At 49.4% G+C, this 15,745-nt stretch overlaps 1 protein-coding gene across 4 annotated transcripts in view; it reads right to left on the reverse strand.

The window, feature by feature from the left end:
- EML2 (EMAP like 2) overlaps nucleotides 1-14,593 on the reverse strand; it is a 49,098-nt gene extending 34,505 nt beyond the window's left edge. The window contains exons 1-4 of one of the 4 annotated variants that reach the window (XM_028741900.2): nucleotides 14,486-14,593; nucleotides 5,968-6,150; nucleotides 2,936-3,056; nucleotides 1,016-1,129 (exon numbers count right to left, since the gene is read on the reverse strand). In XM_028741900.2, the coding sequence (XP_028597733.2) occupies nucleotides 1,016-1,129; nucleotides 2,936-3,056; nucleotides 5,968-6,150; nucleotides 14,486-14,498 (431 nt within the window). In that variant the 5' untranslated portion in view covers nucleotides 14,499-14,593. Of the gene's footprint in view, nucleotides 1-1,015; nucleotides 1,130-2,935; nucleotides 3,057-5,967; nucleotides 6,151-12,519; nucleotides 12,651-14,231; nucleotides 14,336-14,485 lie in introns of those variants that run through there. The other 3 variants (XM_028741899.2, XM_028741897.2, XM_077932396.1) reach the window with 3 other exon arrangements.
- Between the last annotated feature and the right edge of the window lie 1,152 nt (nucleotides 14,594-15,745).

Raw genomic sequence — 15,745 nt, forward strand, 5'->3', positions numbered from 1 at the left:
AGGTAGGCGAAGCAAGGCGCACTTTGCAAGACCTCAGCTGCTCCGCGAAGCCGATGCAACGGGTCTTGCAGAACCTGAGCTGCTAAAAGCGAAGGCGCGTCCCTAGCAAATAAACTCCGCTGCTTGGGCTAGCGCAAGTCAAATGAGCTTTGCTGAAGCAGAGGTGCGAGAGAGGAGCTTATTTTCCTGCCTAGAATAGCATTATGTTAAAGGTAAAGGGACCCCTGACCATTAGGTCCAGTCGTGGCCGAGTCTGGGGTTGCGGCACTCATCTCGCTTTACAGGCCGAGGGAGCCGGCGTACAGCTTCTGGATCATGTGGCCAGCATGACTAAGCTGCTTCTGGCGAACCAGAGCAGCGCACGGAAACGCCGTTTACCTTCCCGCCGGAGCAGTATCTATTTATCTACTTGCACTTTGACGTGCTTTCAAACTGCTAGGTTGGCAGGAGCAGGGACCGAGCAATGAGAGCTCTCTCCATTGCGGGGATTTGAACCACCGACCTTCTGATTGGCAAGTCCTAGGCTCTCTGGTTTAACCCACAGCGCCACCCACGTCCCATAGCATTATGTTAGGTAAAGGGACCCCTGACTATTAGGTCCAGTCGTGGCTGACTCTGGGGTAGCGGCGCTCATCTCGCTTTACTGGCTGAGGGAGCCGGCATACAGCTTCCAGGACATGTGGCCAGCATGACTAAGCCGCTTCTGGCAAACTAGAGCAGCGCACGGAAACACCGTTTTCCTTCCCGCCGGAGCGGTACCTATTTATCTACTTGCACTTTGACGTGCTTTCAAACTGCTAGGTTGGGAGGAGCAGGGACCGAGCAACGGGAGCTCACCCCGTCGCAGGGATTCAAACCGCCGACCTTCTGACCTTCTGATCGGCAAGTCCTAGGCTCTGTGGTTTAACCCACAGCGCCACGCATGTCCCATAGCATTATGTTATGTCAGTGTAAATTGTCATAAAGATCACGCAGCCTCCATGGATGGATTTGCGGGTCTGGCTTTCACACGTACCCGTCGCGTTTCCCGCTGCAGGAGCTGCTTGAGGAAGTGGTGCGGCTTCTCTGGTCCTTGATGCCCTCTCGCTTGAGTGAGACTGGGCGCTCTGGAGAAGCCCAGCTTCGCCCGCTGTGGGAGACAGAGCCTTAGCAATATAGCCAGACAAGGGCAAGGGGCAGGCAGGTGGGAGGATGAGCCGGCCGAAGAAAAAGAGGGATGCAGGGAAGGAAAGCAGCGTGATGCGGGCCTAGCAGAAGCGAGCGAGGAGCGAGAGCTGGCTGCGTGGAAAGCTAAGCACTTTGCAAGACCACTTCTGTTATGTACTGAGTTGAATAGGATCCAAAAGGCAACAGTCTGATTGGTCCCAGAACAATAGGATCCAGAAGGCAGCAGTCTGATTCGTCCTAGAACAATAGGATTCAGAAGGCAGGAGTCTGACTGGTCCTAGAACAATAGGATCCAAAATGCAGCAGTCTGATTGGTCCTAGAACAATAGGATCCAGAATGCAGCAGTCTGATTGGTCCTAGAACAATAGGATCTAGAATGCAGTAGTCTGATTGGTCCTAGAACAATAGGATCCAGAATGCAGCAGTCTGATTGGTCCTAGAACAATAGGATCCAGAATGCAGCAGTCTGATTGGTCTTAGAACAATAGGAGCCACCCAATCCAGCTCCAGGTGGAAGTGAATCCGCAACCTGATTGGCCTACAGGAGAATCCCGGAATTAGCCAATCACATGGAGCCCATTGTGTAAATAATGTATATAAAGCAGACATTCTGGGGGAACTTCCATTCCTCCTCACCGCTATGAGCTGAATAAAGAGCATGAAATCCACTCTCGACTCCGAGTATATTTCAGCTTCTCTGCAAGATGGCTTTTCGAAAGACTTGAGGCCCTGCGCCAAAGAAACTCTCCTTGCAAGACCTAAGCTGCTGAGTCCTTGTAACCCCTATTCAAAGACAAGATGGATGCAGAACGGCAGTGGCTCACTGGCAGTGAATTTGCCAGCAAAGGCATATTGGACACATCTTTGGACTCTCTGTCTTCAGAGAAATTGGAAGCCTGCCTTTAAGCAGCTGACTAACAGCTACTGGGAACAAGAAGGCGATGGATCTTGGGTCCAATTCAATACATGGCGGCCCCCCACAGGGTAGTCATTCAAGCAGATTCTTAAAGATAGCATTTTAATTTTTGTTCTTGTGCTGTTCTATATACACCTGCCAGTCTCCATTCAACCTTAATCATCTTTCAGCTCAGCAGATATTCTGAAAGCAACCCCTGCCCATCACAACCAGGCCTTTCAAAAGTGGGGGAGAGAAAGCTAAATTCTCATTTGTGCCAAATGAAAACAAAAGCATCTAAGCCTTCCCTCTCTCTCCCTGAACCGGTCTGCAGAGAGAGAAAGGGAAACGAGGAAAATTACAGCCAGTTTTGACAAGAAGCCAACCTGCCCAGTGGAAAAATTTATCTGCGTTCTGGGGCTTTGAAGCGCCTCATTCAAGCCTCTCCTAATCTCCCCTGGTTGTTGAGTATCTCTTCAAATTGGAAAAAAGGAGGGGTTTTCCCTTACTCCAGGTAAATATTTGTAGAACTATTTAAAATTAAAGTGCTCCTAAAAACTGAGCTTTAGAAGAACCACCAATCACTTCAGAATTTGAAATTTGGATTTGTGTACATTTCCTTTCCACCTCTTTTCTGTTCATCACCTACATTTTTTGGATCAAACTGGCCCTCAAGGTTGGCTTCTAGTCACAAACCATGCTAAAAAAAAATGCATTTTAAACACAGCCAGCCAATACGAAATGTTTCAGAGTAATCCTGCAGTCTCCCCGAGTTAAATAATTGAGATAAGAAGAGATTTAGCAGCAGCAGGAGGAGGAGGAGGAGAGAGGAATATGAGGCCTTTGTACAAGGTGCTCTTGGGACCCCTCACCTTTTCCCAGGAAGCAGCTCTCTCTTGGGGGACGACGGGGAGGTTGAGTAGCCCCTCCTCTGGGGGATGATCCCATTGCTCAAGCCAGGCCTGGAAGGCAGACCCCTCAGCAGCTGGTAAACTGCAAGGGAGACAAGGTGTTAATTCCAGACAGGGCCACAATCGCAGAATCACAGAATTGTAGGTTACACAATCACAGAGTGTAGGGTGCCCAGAGAGTCATGACCCAGAAACTCCAGCGGGTGCAGAATGCCGTGGTGAGACTCCTTACGGGGTCCTTGCCATGGGATCATATTCATCCAGTGCTTTACCAGCTGCACTGGCTCCCGGTGGAGTACAGGGTCAGGTTCAAGGTGCTGGTTTTAACCTTTAAAGCCCTATATGCCTAGGGACTGCCTCTCCTGGTATGCTCCACAGAGGACCTTAAGGTCTGCAAATAATAACACCCTGAGGATCCCAGGCCACAGGGAGGTTAGGCTGGCCTCAACCAGAGCCAGGGCCTTTTTGGCCGTGGCCCCGATCTGGTGGAATGCTCTGTCACAAGAGACTAGGGCCCTGCGGGACTTTACAGCTTTCCGCAGGGCCTGCAAGACAGAGCTGTTCCGCCTGGCCTTTGGCCAAGGCACAGCCTGACCCCCTCCTTTGGTAATCCTCACAGAACTCTAGCCCAATGGTTGCCATTAATTTGATTTTGATTTGATTTTAGAATGAATTGATTTTAGAATGCATGCCAATTAATTGATTGTGATTTTATGTAAACTGTGTTATTTTTTATTGTTGTTAGCCGCTCTGAGCACGGCTTCGGCTGGGGAGGGCGGGATATAAATAAAAAATATTATTATTATTATTATTATCTAGTCCAACCCCCTGCAATGTGCTTTCGATCTGCTAGGTTGGCAGGAGCAGGGACTGAGCGACGGGAGCTCACCCCGTCATTGCGGGGATTCAAACCGCCGACCTTCTGATCAGCAAGTCCTAGGCTCTGTGGTTTAACCCACAGCGCCACCTGCGTCCCTTGTGTTGAATTATACAGAGCATTAATCCTTAATGGTCATTGCACCCACTTATTGTCAGACACAAAAGTGTCCGTATCAGCAAATTAACTTCTTCTTTTTGCAGCCAATAACCAAAGCTTGCTCACAGAAATGGAAAAAAAAACCTTGCTTGTAGTAAATATCCAACTTGCTATGGACAGAGATTCCGAAATATATACTGTCAACAAAAAATGATGGATGCATATAATAGCGAACGTGACACCGCCTAAATTTAGGTGAAACAGAGCGTAGCACCAGAAGAGCTGCTGTTGTCTGAAGGAAGGTTGGGGGGGGGGAGGCCTTTGTAGTCGTGGCAGCCAGACTCTCGAACTCGCTTCCCCAGGGGACCCGCCCAGCTCCTTTCCTGTCAGTGGGAGACGGTCTTGTTTTGACAGGCCTTCAGAATGGGATTCTTCATTCGCCATATTCGATAGATTTATCTCCCATGTTAGCTGCCTTCAGTCTCTTATGTATTTACAAAAATAAAAATAAATCATAAATAAACAGTAAATTAAATTACTTTTTATTTGGTTTATTGGAGGGGGCAGTATCTGGTTTACTGCTCCTCCCCCTAAAACGAATTATTCTATTGCAGTACAGTGGTACCTTGGTTGTCAAACGCCTTGGCTCCTGAACAAATCAGCTCCCAAATGCCGCAAACCCGGAAGTAACGTTTTTCCGAACGTTTTTCGGAACGAACGTCCGCCGCGGCTTTTGCTTGAGTGCAGGAAGCGCCTGCAGCCAATCGGAAGCCGCGCCTTGGTTTTCAAACAGTTTCGGGAGTTGAACAGACTTCCAGAACGGATTAAGTTTGACAACCAAGGTACTACTGCACTGTTGCTTGCTGATTTCTAGGCCTATTTGGGCTGAAAAACAGCACGTTCAGTTTTAATAAGCAACAAGAAGAGGGGTTTTTTTAAAAAAGAATTAATATTATGTCCCAGTTTGGTTAAGTGCTCTACCTCTCTTTTAAATCAGAACCAGTGAAGGTGGTGAAGGTCCTGTGTGAGTGCCTGGAGGCGGTTGGAGGATGGATGGCGGCTAACAGATTGAGGTTGAATCCTGACAAGACAGAAGTACTGTTCTTGAGGGACAGAGGGTGGGCTGGTATGGAGGACTCCCTGGCCCTGAATGTGGTAACTGAGCCCCTGAAGGACCAGGTGTGCAGCCTGGGAGTCATTCTGGGCTCACAGCTGTCCATGGAGGCGCAGGTCCATTCTGTGTCCAGGGCGGCTGTCTACCAGCTCCATCTGGTACGCAGGATGAGACCTTCCCTGCTCACAGACTGTCTCGCTAAAGTGGTGCATGCTCTGGTTATCTCCCGCCTGGGCTACTGCAATGCGCTCTACGTGGGGCTACCTTTGAAGGTGACCCGGAAACTGCAACTAATCCAGAATGCGGCAGCTAGACTGGTGACTGGGAGTGGCCCCTGAGACCACATAACACCGGTCCTGAGAGACCTGCATTGGCTCCCAGTACATTTCCGAGCACAATTCAAAGTGTTGGTGCTGACCTTGAAAGCCCTAAACAGCCTCGGCCCAGTATACCTAAAGGAGCGTCTCCACCCCCATCGTTCTGCCCGGACACTGAGATCCAGCGCCGAGGGCCTTCTGGCGGTTCCCTCACTGCAAGAAGTGAGGTTACAGGGAACCAGGCAGAGGGCCTTCTCGGTGGTGGTGCCCGCCCTGTAGAACGCCCTCCCATCAGATGTCAAGGCAATAAACAACTATTTTACTTTTAGAAGACAATTGAAGGCGGCCCTGTTTAGCGAAGTTTTTAATGTCTGATGCTGTATTGTTTTCAGAGTGGCTGGGGAAACATGGGCGGGGTATAAATAATAAATTATTATTATTATTGTTATGATGATGATGATGATGTCAAGGAGCCAGACAACTCTGGCTAAAGGGCATAGCTGGCCATAGCGGACAAGGGAGCTGCAGGACAGCGGGCGGACGGACAGACACCACACCCAGCACCTCCCCACCAACACCCTGATACCTTTGCTGGGTCCCTTTTTCTGCAGGCTGAGCCCGTTCTCCTCGCAGGTGCTGAGACGCCGCAGGACATCAGCCAGAGCGGCCTTCAGCACCTGGATCTCATCTTCCTGCAGCTGCAACCGCTGTTCCAGGTAGGAGATGCGGTCGTCCACCTCCATCCCGCTGATGCCTGACAAGTTATCATCTGGGGAACAGAAGGGGTCAAGTCAGAAAGAAGAGGTGAGCCATCTCCTAAGACAACAGGTGCTACATGTCATTTGTCAAAACAAAACAATAAGGTGGGTTTGGCTAGGAAACCCAAGCTTTTCGCCCACAGTTGTTGGACGTGTTTCAATCACGGCAAGAGACTTTATTTCAGATTTCTGACATCCAAGCTCAGCATTCTGCAACACTGCACCACACTCGCCCTCCAGTACCGAATACCTTGCCTTGGGTGTGTTGCTTTTAATATACAGTGGTACCTTGGTTCTCAAACTTAGTCCGTTCCCGAGGTCCATTCCAAAACCAAAGCGTTCCAAAACCAAGGTGTGCTTTCCCATAGGAAGTAATGCAATATGGATAGATGGGTTCCAGACTTTTAAAAACAAGCCCTAAAGCAGTAAGTTAACATGAATTTTACTATCCAACGAGACCATTGATCCGTAAAATGAAAGAAATAAACAATGTACTGCAGTCACACGATCAATCAGTCAGTAGCTGAACTGGGTTCCTCACAGTCACAAAAGAAAAAGAGCCGCAAAAACACAAACAGAAAATAAATAGCAAAAACAGACAGACCTCATCGTAGCACTCAAATCAGAAGCGTAACACTCAAAACGGAGCACCTTTTGCTTCCGAAAAAGGTTCGCAAACCAGAACACTTACTTCCGGGTTTGCAGTATTTGGGTTCCAAGTTGTTTGAGTACCAAGGCATTTGAGAACCAAGGTACCACTGTAAACAGGTTTCTAGACTGGAGAGGGGAACTTGAAAAATGCACAGGCAGTGTCGGGGGGGGATGCAATGTTAAGGTAGAAACAAAGCTCTGCTAATTATTTTTGCGTGCATCCACATAGGCACATTAGTAAAGGTAAAGGGACCCCTGACCATCAGGTCCAGTCGTGACCGACTCTGGGGTTGCGTGCTCATCTCGCTTTATTGACCAAGGGAGCCGGCGGACTCATGTGGCCAGCATGACTAAGCCGCTTCTGGCGAACCAGAGCAGCACAAGGAAACACCGTTTACCTTCCCGCCGGAGCGGTACCTATTTATCTACTTGCAATGGTGTGCTTTTGAACTGCTAGGTTGGCAGGAGCAGGGACCAAGCAACGGGAGCTCACCCCATTGCGGGGATTCGAACTGCCGCCCTTCCGATCAGCAAGCCCTAGGCTCAGTGGTTTAGACCACAGCGCCACCCACGTCCTATCTTACTAGGAATCAAATACTACCAGCACATCATATTCATATAGTTTCCTTTCAGAGTACAACGCACCAAGAATTTCAAATCAGATTTCCATAACCCTTCCCAATCTGAAAGCTGGATAAAGGTAAAGGGACCCCTGATTGTTAGGTCCAGTCGTGGCCGACTCTGGGATCGAGCAACGGGAGCTCACCCCGTCGCGGGGATTCGAACCGCCAACCTTCCGATCGGCAAGTCCTAGGCTCTGTGGTTTAACCCACAGCGCCACCTGCGTCCCATTATAGGCACATTAACCTGTGCCAATTGGAGAGGAATGTTTTATATAAAACATGCCAAAATGAGTGAAAGGCGGAATTTGTGAGCATATGAGCTGCTGCTGGTTGTTGTTTTTAAGTAGGTTCATCTACTTCATGTTCTTCTGTATGAAAGGCAGGGCCTGTCAAGAGCCTGTAAGAGGAGATGCTGTTTGCCAAGTAAATTACAACAGGTCATGAAGATTAGATGATGGAGCCAACAGTTTTATGGCCTTTTAATATCGCTGTGCAGCTTATATCAATATCAACCTATTTGAAATACCCCTTGATTTAAAAAAAATGCACATTTACACATATATATCAAAGATTCAATTCCCCAAAATAGAAATTATTGGATAATATGACCACAGCAGCATGCATTATATATGTGAATTATCAGAAGCAAAAGGAAACTCATCAATTTAGGAAATGGTTTATGAGACCATTGAACAGAATAACTTGTGCTCTGTCAGTGAAATGAGGGGAGTATCAAACTAATAGATTAGGACAAGAATGGGAGCTCTTTAGAGAACATAAAGTGAAGCGAAAGAGGAACACAAATTGTCGTATGTATTTCATTCCTCTTTCTGCCTCTGAAGACGGTTTGGAAACTTTGGTTGGTGCAGAATTCGGCAGTCAGGCTGCTCACTGGAACAAGACAGTTTGAGCATATTACCCTGATCATGGCTGCCAGTTAGTTTCCGGTCCCAAATCAACATACAGTGGTCCCTTGGTTCTCAAACGCCTTGGTACTCAAACAACTTGGAACCTAAACATTGCAAACCCGGAAATAAGTGTTCCGGTTTGTGAACTTTTTTCGGAAGCCAAATGTGCTCTGTTTTGGGTGTTACGCTTCTGATTTGAGTGTTACGATGAGGTCTGTCTGTTTTTGCTATTTATTTTGTGTTTTTGTTTCTGCAGCTTTTTTTGTGACTGTGTGGAACCCAGTTCAGCTACTGATGGATGGATTGATTGATTGTGTGACTGCAGTACATTGTTTATTGCTTTCATTTTATGGATCAATGGTCTCATTAGATAGTAAAATTCATGTACATTGCTGTTTTAGGGGTTGTTTTTAAAAGTCTGGAACTGATCAATCCATTTTGGATTACTTTCTATGGGAAAGCACTCTTTGGTTTTGGAATGCTTTGGTTTTGGAATGGACTTCGGGAATGGACTAAGTTTGAGAACCAAGGTACCACTGTACTGTTTCTGACCTATAAAACCTTATGGCTCAGGACCACAATATTTCAAGGACCGTCTCTGCCCATATGAACCAACTCAAGCCCTGTGGTCACCATAAAAGGTAAAGGAACCCCTGACCAGTAGGTCCAGTCGTGACCAACTCTGGGGTTGCGGCGCTCATCTCGCTTTATTGGCCGACGGAGCCGGCGTACAGCTTCCAGGTCATGTGGCCAGCATGACGAAGCCGCTTCTGGGGAACCAGAGCAGCGCTCGGAAACGCCATTTACCTTCCCACCAGAGTGGTACCTATTTATCTACTTGCACTGGTGTGCTTTCGAAGTGCTAGGTTGGCAGGAGCAGGGACCGAGCAACGGGAGCTCACCCCATCGTGGGTATTTGAAACGCTGACCTTCCGATCGGCAAGTCCTAGGCTCTGTGGTTTAACCCACAGAGCCACCCGCGTCCCTGTGGTCACCATATGAGGCCCTTATTTGTGTTCCTCCTCCTCAAAAGGTCCAGAGGGCGGCCACACAAGAACGGGGCCCATCCTGCTGTGGCTCCTCGTTTGTCATATGCTTTCCCCTGGTAGGCTCGCCTGGCATCTTCACTACATATCTTTAGGCACCAGGCAAACACATCCCTCTTCTCCCAGGCTTTTTGCTAATTAAACAATTAATTAAACAATCTATTGCCTTTTAGGAACAGGTGGGATATTTTTAAAAGTATTTCTCTTTCCTCTTGGTTTGAATGTATCTATGTGGGGCTTATTGTCTGCTTACTTGTTTGGTTGGAAGTCACTTTGGGTTGCCCTGGGCAAGAGAACAGATTTAATAAATAATAATAATATCATATTTGAATTACATCTCAATGACTAGCCTAATTTTATGAGAATGTGATCATCGGTCACGAGCTTACAGTGTTATTATTAAATTACCAATATGGAAAACATTATTTTATATTGCAATGAGATTTTATATGTAGCTATGTTACATTTGTAATGAATCTGTATATTTGTTAGATAAGTAGAGAACAAATGAAATAAATTATTGAATATGTTGTTGTTGTTGTTTAGTCGTTTAGTCGTGTCCGACTCTTCGTGACCCCATGGACCAGAGCACGCCAGGCACCTCTGTCCTCCACTACCTCCCGCAGTTTGGTCAAACTCATGCTGGTAACCTCGAAAACACTATCCAACCATCTCGTCCTCTGTCGCCCCCTTCTCCTTGTGCCCTCCATCTTTCCCAGCATCAGTGTCTTCTCCAGGGAGTCTTCTCTTCTCATGAGGTGGCCAAAGTACTGGAGCCTCAGCTTCACGATCTGTCCTTCCAGTGAGCACTCAGGTCTGATTTCCTTAAGAATGGATGCATTTGATCTTCTTGCCGTCCATGGGACTCTCAAGAGTCTTCTCCAGCACCATAATTCAAAAGCATCAATTCTTCGGCGATCAGCCTTCTTTATGGTCCAGCTCTCACTTCCATACATCACTACTGGGAAGACCATGGCTTTATATAACATTACCAAAATATATACTGTACAAATAAACTGTTGAAACAGTGATCCTGTCCTGGTCAAATCTGAGCCTCTATCCACATGAATTCGGCATTCAAGAAGTGCATAAATTTTATCAAGGGATGCATAAATTTTATGAAGGGATGCATAAATTTGGGTGATGGCAATGCCACAGTCATTGTGAAAAGAACCTATTCATGACATCCAAGCAGGTTGCAGGCAGTGCATAGTGTATTGATTATTATTCGTTACATTTCTTAGTTGTTTTTCTTGCAGATGCAATCCAAAGTGACTTACAATAATAAACAAGTAAATAAGATGCACTTAAAACCTATGTAAAACGAAGCGCAGAAAAATCTAAGAAGCATTCATGTTTTTTTTAAAGGAGGATTAGAACATCCCACCCACTAAAGGAAGCCACAGATAATGAAAAAGCCAAATGCATTTAATTATAATTTTATAGATGATATAACCCCTGGTCTGAAGCCCTGCCTGCTTCTACATATGGGAGGACTGAGATAAAAGCATTGAAATAGATGTTTGAGGAGCTCATGAATTTTGTGGATCAAAGGAGCGATCAGTAAGGTCCAGTTTCTTGCAGACACTGCCCACTAGTGGCAAATTAGTGATACTTCCAGCTGCTTTTAGTAAATTGGGTTCTCTCTGCCACACCTGTCCCCCAGGTACGTGGGCATCAGATTATATCCTTCGCATATTTGGAAAGGGATTAGGATTTTCTTGGGGCAAGGGCGTAAACCAAATACCAAAAGCAACTGGTGTCAGTTAACGTGGAATAAATATCACCACTATTCCCTATAGTTGAAATAGGCAGGTTTCAAGTATGCATTGAAAACACGAGGGATAACACCACGGTTTGAAATCACGCTTTTGCCACCCTGGTGCCATACCCAAGACTCTTGTAATAATTAATCCGGAATAACTACCACCCCAAAATTCTGTCATCATGGTCAATAATATGTATTAAAATCCCCAGTTCACTTATATACTGGAAGAGCGGGGAGGGAAGAATACTTATTTTTACCAGTCTTTAAACAGCTGACCAATGCTATCTCTGAATCCTATCCACACTTACTTAGAATTAAGCCCCACTGAAACATGCATAGGATCCCCCAAGGATGCTGTGCCTTCGAAGGCTAAGGTGTATTATGGGCTAGCTAATGGTTCTCTTAAATGGCTGTGAATACATTGATCTGGCCTCTCTGGAGCTAAAAAAATGTTTCAAGGGCTGTTCAGGGCCTTGTTTACTATTTTGTTTTTCCGCCCTGGTTTTCTCTTGCCCCCTTCCCGACCAGCAGGTGCCCTGTGCTGTCTGTCTCAGGAGCGACACAGGTATTCTGCCAGGAGAGCTTCCTTTCTGAGGCTGACCAGGGCAAGGATTTGGGGCCTGCTGGTCGCAGAACTTCCCCTGTGCAAATAAACAGTGCATTTCCCCTCCTGCTAACTTCTCAAAACAGGGGTGCTTGGATAGCCAGAAGCCTGATACTCTGACATAAAAGCCTTGGGAGTCCTTCACTGTTGGTGTGCATGATAAACCTGGGCAGGCACTCTGTGCATTCTCAGAGGCATGCATTCTCCTTTATTTAAATCCCACGCCTTTGATAGCAGCTAAAAAGAAGTCCCAGGGCTGGGGGATTAAGCTTTGCTCTCCTGTGGTCAGTAATCAGGGTGTGATGGTGGTGCCTGCCTCTGGGGGGAAAACTGAGTTTTCAGTGAAGTCGGCTGATTTGCCCCGCTTTTCTTCTAGGCTCTGAGGTTGGTGGTGGATGGTATGTTTTGAGAGAGCGCTTTGCGCAAGCACGTCAGTTCCCTTTCCCCACCTTCCTTGCCAAGCTTTTCCTTCTGGCACCTCTCAGAAATGGCACTGGAACAGCTCCCCCACCCCAGCCTTTCCCGAACAATATTGCCATCCTTCCTCCGACCTAACACGACGAAGACACGGCTCAGGCGCCTCGACATTTGGCGTGCGCGTCGCGCGCACTCACACATGCACAACCCGCGTGTGTTGCTTCTTTCCCCCCCCCCCCCCGCGTTCCTCGCATTCCCACAGCTCCCTCTCCGGAGGGGCTGCGGCTGCATGCAGAATGGGGCTGGGCGCAGGCAAAGTGGGGCAAAGGCGAAGCGAGGGGCGCAGGGCCAGCAGCCACCCACCTGTCATGCTGGGGTTTGCCCTGGGCCCGGTGCCCTCGCCGCCACGCTGCCCCTGCCTGCCCTTTTCACGACCTCTGCCGCAGTGCCAGGGGCTCGCTCCCTGCCCTACCCGGGTGCTTGCCTCCTCTCGGGTTCTCCTCCTCTGCAATCGTATTTCTTAGCTCGCTTCTCCCTCCTCCCTCTTTGCTGCATCTCCCAGGCGCCGTCCAATCGCGAGCGACGGGCGGGCGCTGCAACCAGGCAGAGTACCAGGCGAGAGAAGCGAGAGAGATGGACGGACGGGGAATCTGTTCCTCCTGGACGCTGCTGATGCTGTCCAGCGACCTTGGACAGGGCAGGAGGGCGCTGGACAGTCAGAAGTGACGTGGAAACAGACGGAGCCCCAGCCCCTTGGGTTCAGAAGCAGAGGGGCGCAAGATAATTTTTTTTGGTGGGGGAGTGTTCCTGCCATGGGGAAGATGTGCAGAATAAGGCTGTGCCAAAAAGGGAGAAATGGGTATGGCTGGCACATTGGAAGGATGGCTTCCAATACCTGCTCAGTTCTGACCTTGGCGCACTCGCAATTTCTTAGCCCGACCTACCCAGCAAGGTTGTCGTGGGAATAAATCGGAATAGCCGTCGTCGTGGGCATCGCTCTTGAGAACCATGGAGATTAAAAAAAAAAATTAAATAAAGTAAAACGCAGCCCTGAGAATGAGACCCAGAACCTGTTCGGAATGCTAGGGCTCAGCTCTTGTTGTGTATTCTCATAAAACACTGCATCTGAACATATAAAGAGTGCAAGCTGGAAATCCGAGGCAGGGTTCAGCCTCAGAACCTGTTGCATGCTAGGGCTCAGTCCTGGAACGAGCATAGTTTTACTCGCACAAAGAGTATCTGGAGCATGGGCAGAGTTCCCTCCTGGAACCCTTGGCATGGATTTGTTCTTCGCAGTTCGCACGCCCTTTAACCCTCTTTATTCACCATCGGAGTGGTAAATTTGTGCCAGAAGGCAGGCTGGCTGGCTAGCTGGACCCCACCCCGCGCCCCCGCCAAGCTTTCCGTGCGCGCTTATTATAGGCGATGCGAGTGGTTTAATTCCGAAATTAGTGGTTTCGGGCGCAGAACGGGAGGTGGCAGTTATTCCAGAGCAATTCTTCCTGAGTAGTTAAAGCGCCCACCTGACCCAGCCGCCCACGGATGGAGGTGGAAGATGGGCTTGGTTGCGAATTTCCCAGTTTGCATCGGGCGGGCGAGCGCGGGTGGAGGGCGGCCAGCTAAGCTGCGCGATGACCCATTTGGGCGCGGGGTGTGGCATCGCGGCAGGGCCGGGCGAGCGCGCGGGGGGCTTGCTCAGAAAAGAGGGCAGCAGGTCAGCCGAGCGGCCCCCCCTTGCGCTCCCCACCCTTCCCTGCCCCAGTAACCCCTTGGCGCCGCACCAGCCCTGGGCGACCCTCCCTGGGCATGGAAAGGCACCCGCCCCGCCCTGCGCCCATCCCTTGGAGTTCTTGCAGAGCATCCTCGGAGCGCCCGGCGGGCACCTCCCCTGCTCTCGGCGTGCGCGCGCGCATGCAAGCAAGCGATGAAGCCAGGTCTGCAGCATCTTGCAAAGCGGGGGGCATTTCCCCCCACCCTAGCCAGGCGATGGATGGATGGATGGAGCGCGCACGGGGCTGGGGCGCCTCCGAAAAAGCGATGGTCCAGCGGGGCGCGCGGACGCTGCAGGGACTCACCATTGCAGAACTGCAGCAGCAAGGAGGTGTCGTACAGGATCCCACAGCTGGGCATCCTCTCGGCCATGCCCGCCCCCTGCGCCCCTACCGCCCCCCACCCGCAAGGACCGACTCCCCACCCACCCCGTCCCCCCACCTCCCTCCCTCCTGCCTGCCCTCCTTCGCTCACACCTTGGCGCCTTCTGCCTCTCCACCCGCCTCTCCCTCCCGCCTGGTCCCCTGCATGCCTGCCTCCCGTTACCATGGCAACCCACCTCTTTCCTGCATCCTCTTGGCTAAGCACCCCAGTGGCTCCGCTAAGGGGCCCCTCGCTGGGCTGCCCTCTCTTCAAGTCCCCACTTTAAGCAAATCAAATTACACACCCGCACACACACACACACTCGACCCTACCTTCAGCTCAACATGGAGCCCCACCCACAACCCCCCCAGCCCCACCCACACAGCACGTCCTTGCTAAATCTCTCTCTCTCTTTCTATTTTCCTCAGATCTTCGCCTCTTTTTTGCTTTTTTGTAGGCGGAGATGGAGTTGGTGTTCGTTAGGGATGCTTGGTTTTTAAATAATATCCGGAAGATCAGGGGGGAAAGGGTTGTATCCAACCAAGTTGTGCTCATAGTAGACCCGTTGCAACTAATGAGTTTAGATTAGTCCTCACCCATTAATTTCAATGGGTCTAATCTGAGTAGGACTGACGTTGGCTGCAACTCAAGATCTGTAAACTCTCCCACCTCGGTTTCATTCACTGCTACCTTATGGTCTTTCCTGTTTTCTGAATGCAGGCAATTCAAAACTAAACCATAGGAATACCCTCCCCCAATATCATAGAGTCATAGAATTTCAGAGTTGGAAAGGACCACCAAGGGTCATCTAGTCCAACCCCTTGCAATGCAGGAATGTCAGCTAAAGCATCCATGACAGGTGGCCATCCAACCTCTGCTTTGAAACCTCCAAGGAAGGAGAGCCCACCACCTTCCATCCCACTGTTGGAACAGCTCTTATTCTCAGAAAGCCCCCCCCCCCCCGATCTTTAATATATTTGGTCTTTGGAACTCACTGCTGCAGGATACGGCTGCATCTCTTGGTATCAGTGGCTTGCTGTTGCATCTGTTTGTAATATTGAATTGGCAGGGACAAGGGAGCCAGCAAGACAGACTTACTGTACCCCACAAGCTGCTTGTGCGGATAAAAGACAATAAACTTCTGCAGTTGGTCCCTTACCTTTCCCGCCCCGACCTGGCCACAGTGATCCATGCGACGGTCACCTCCAGGCTTGACTACTGTAATTCGCTCTACGCGGGGCTGCCCTTGAAGCTGTCCCAGAAACTCCAGCGGGTGCAGAATGCTGCAGCGAGGCTCCTCACGGGGTCTCTGCCATGGGAGCATATTCACCCAGTGCTTTTCCAGTTGCACTGGCTCCCGGTGGAGTACAAGGTCAGGTTTAAGGTGCTGGTTTTGACCTTTAAAGCCCTTCACGGCCTAGGACCCTCGTACCTAAAGGACCGCCTCTCCCGGTAT

This window comes from Podarcis muralis, chromosome 7 (genome assembly GCF_964188315.1).
Source record: "Podarcis muralis chromosome 7, rPodMur119.hap1.1, whole genome shotgun sequence".
NCBI lineage: Eukaryota > Metazoa > Chordata > Lepidosauria > Squamata > Lacertidae > Podarcis > Podarcis muralis.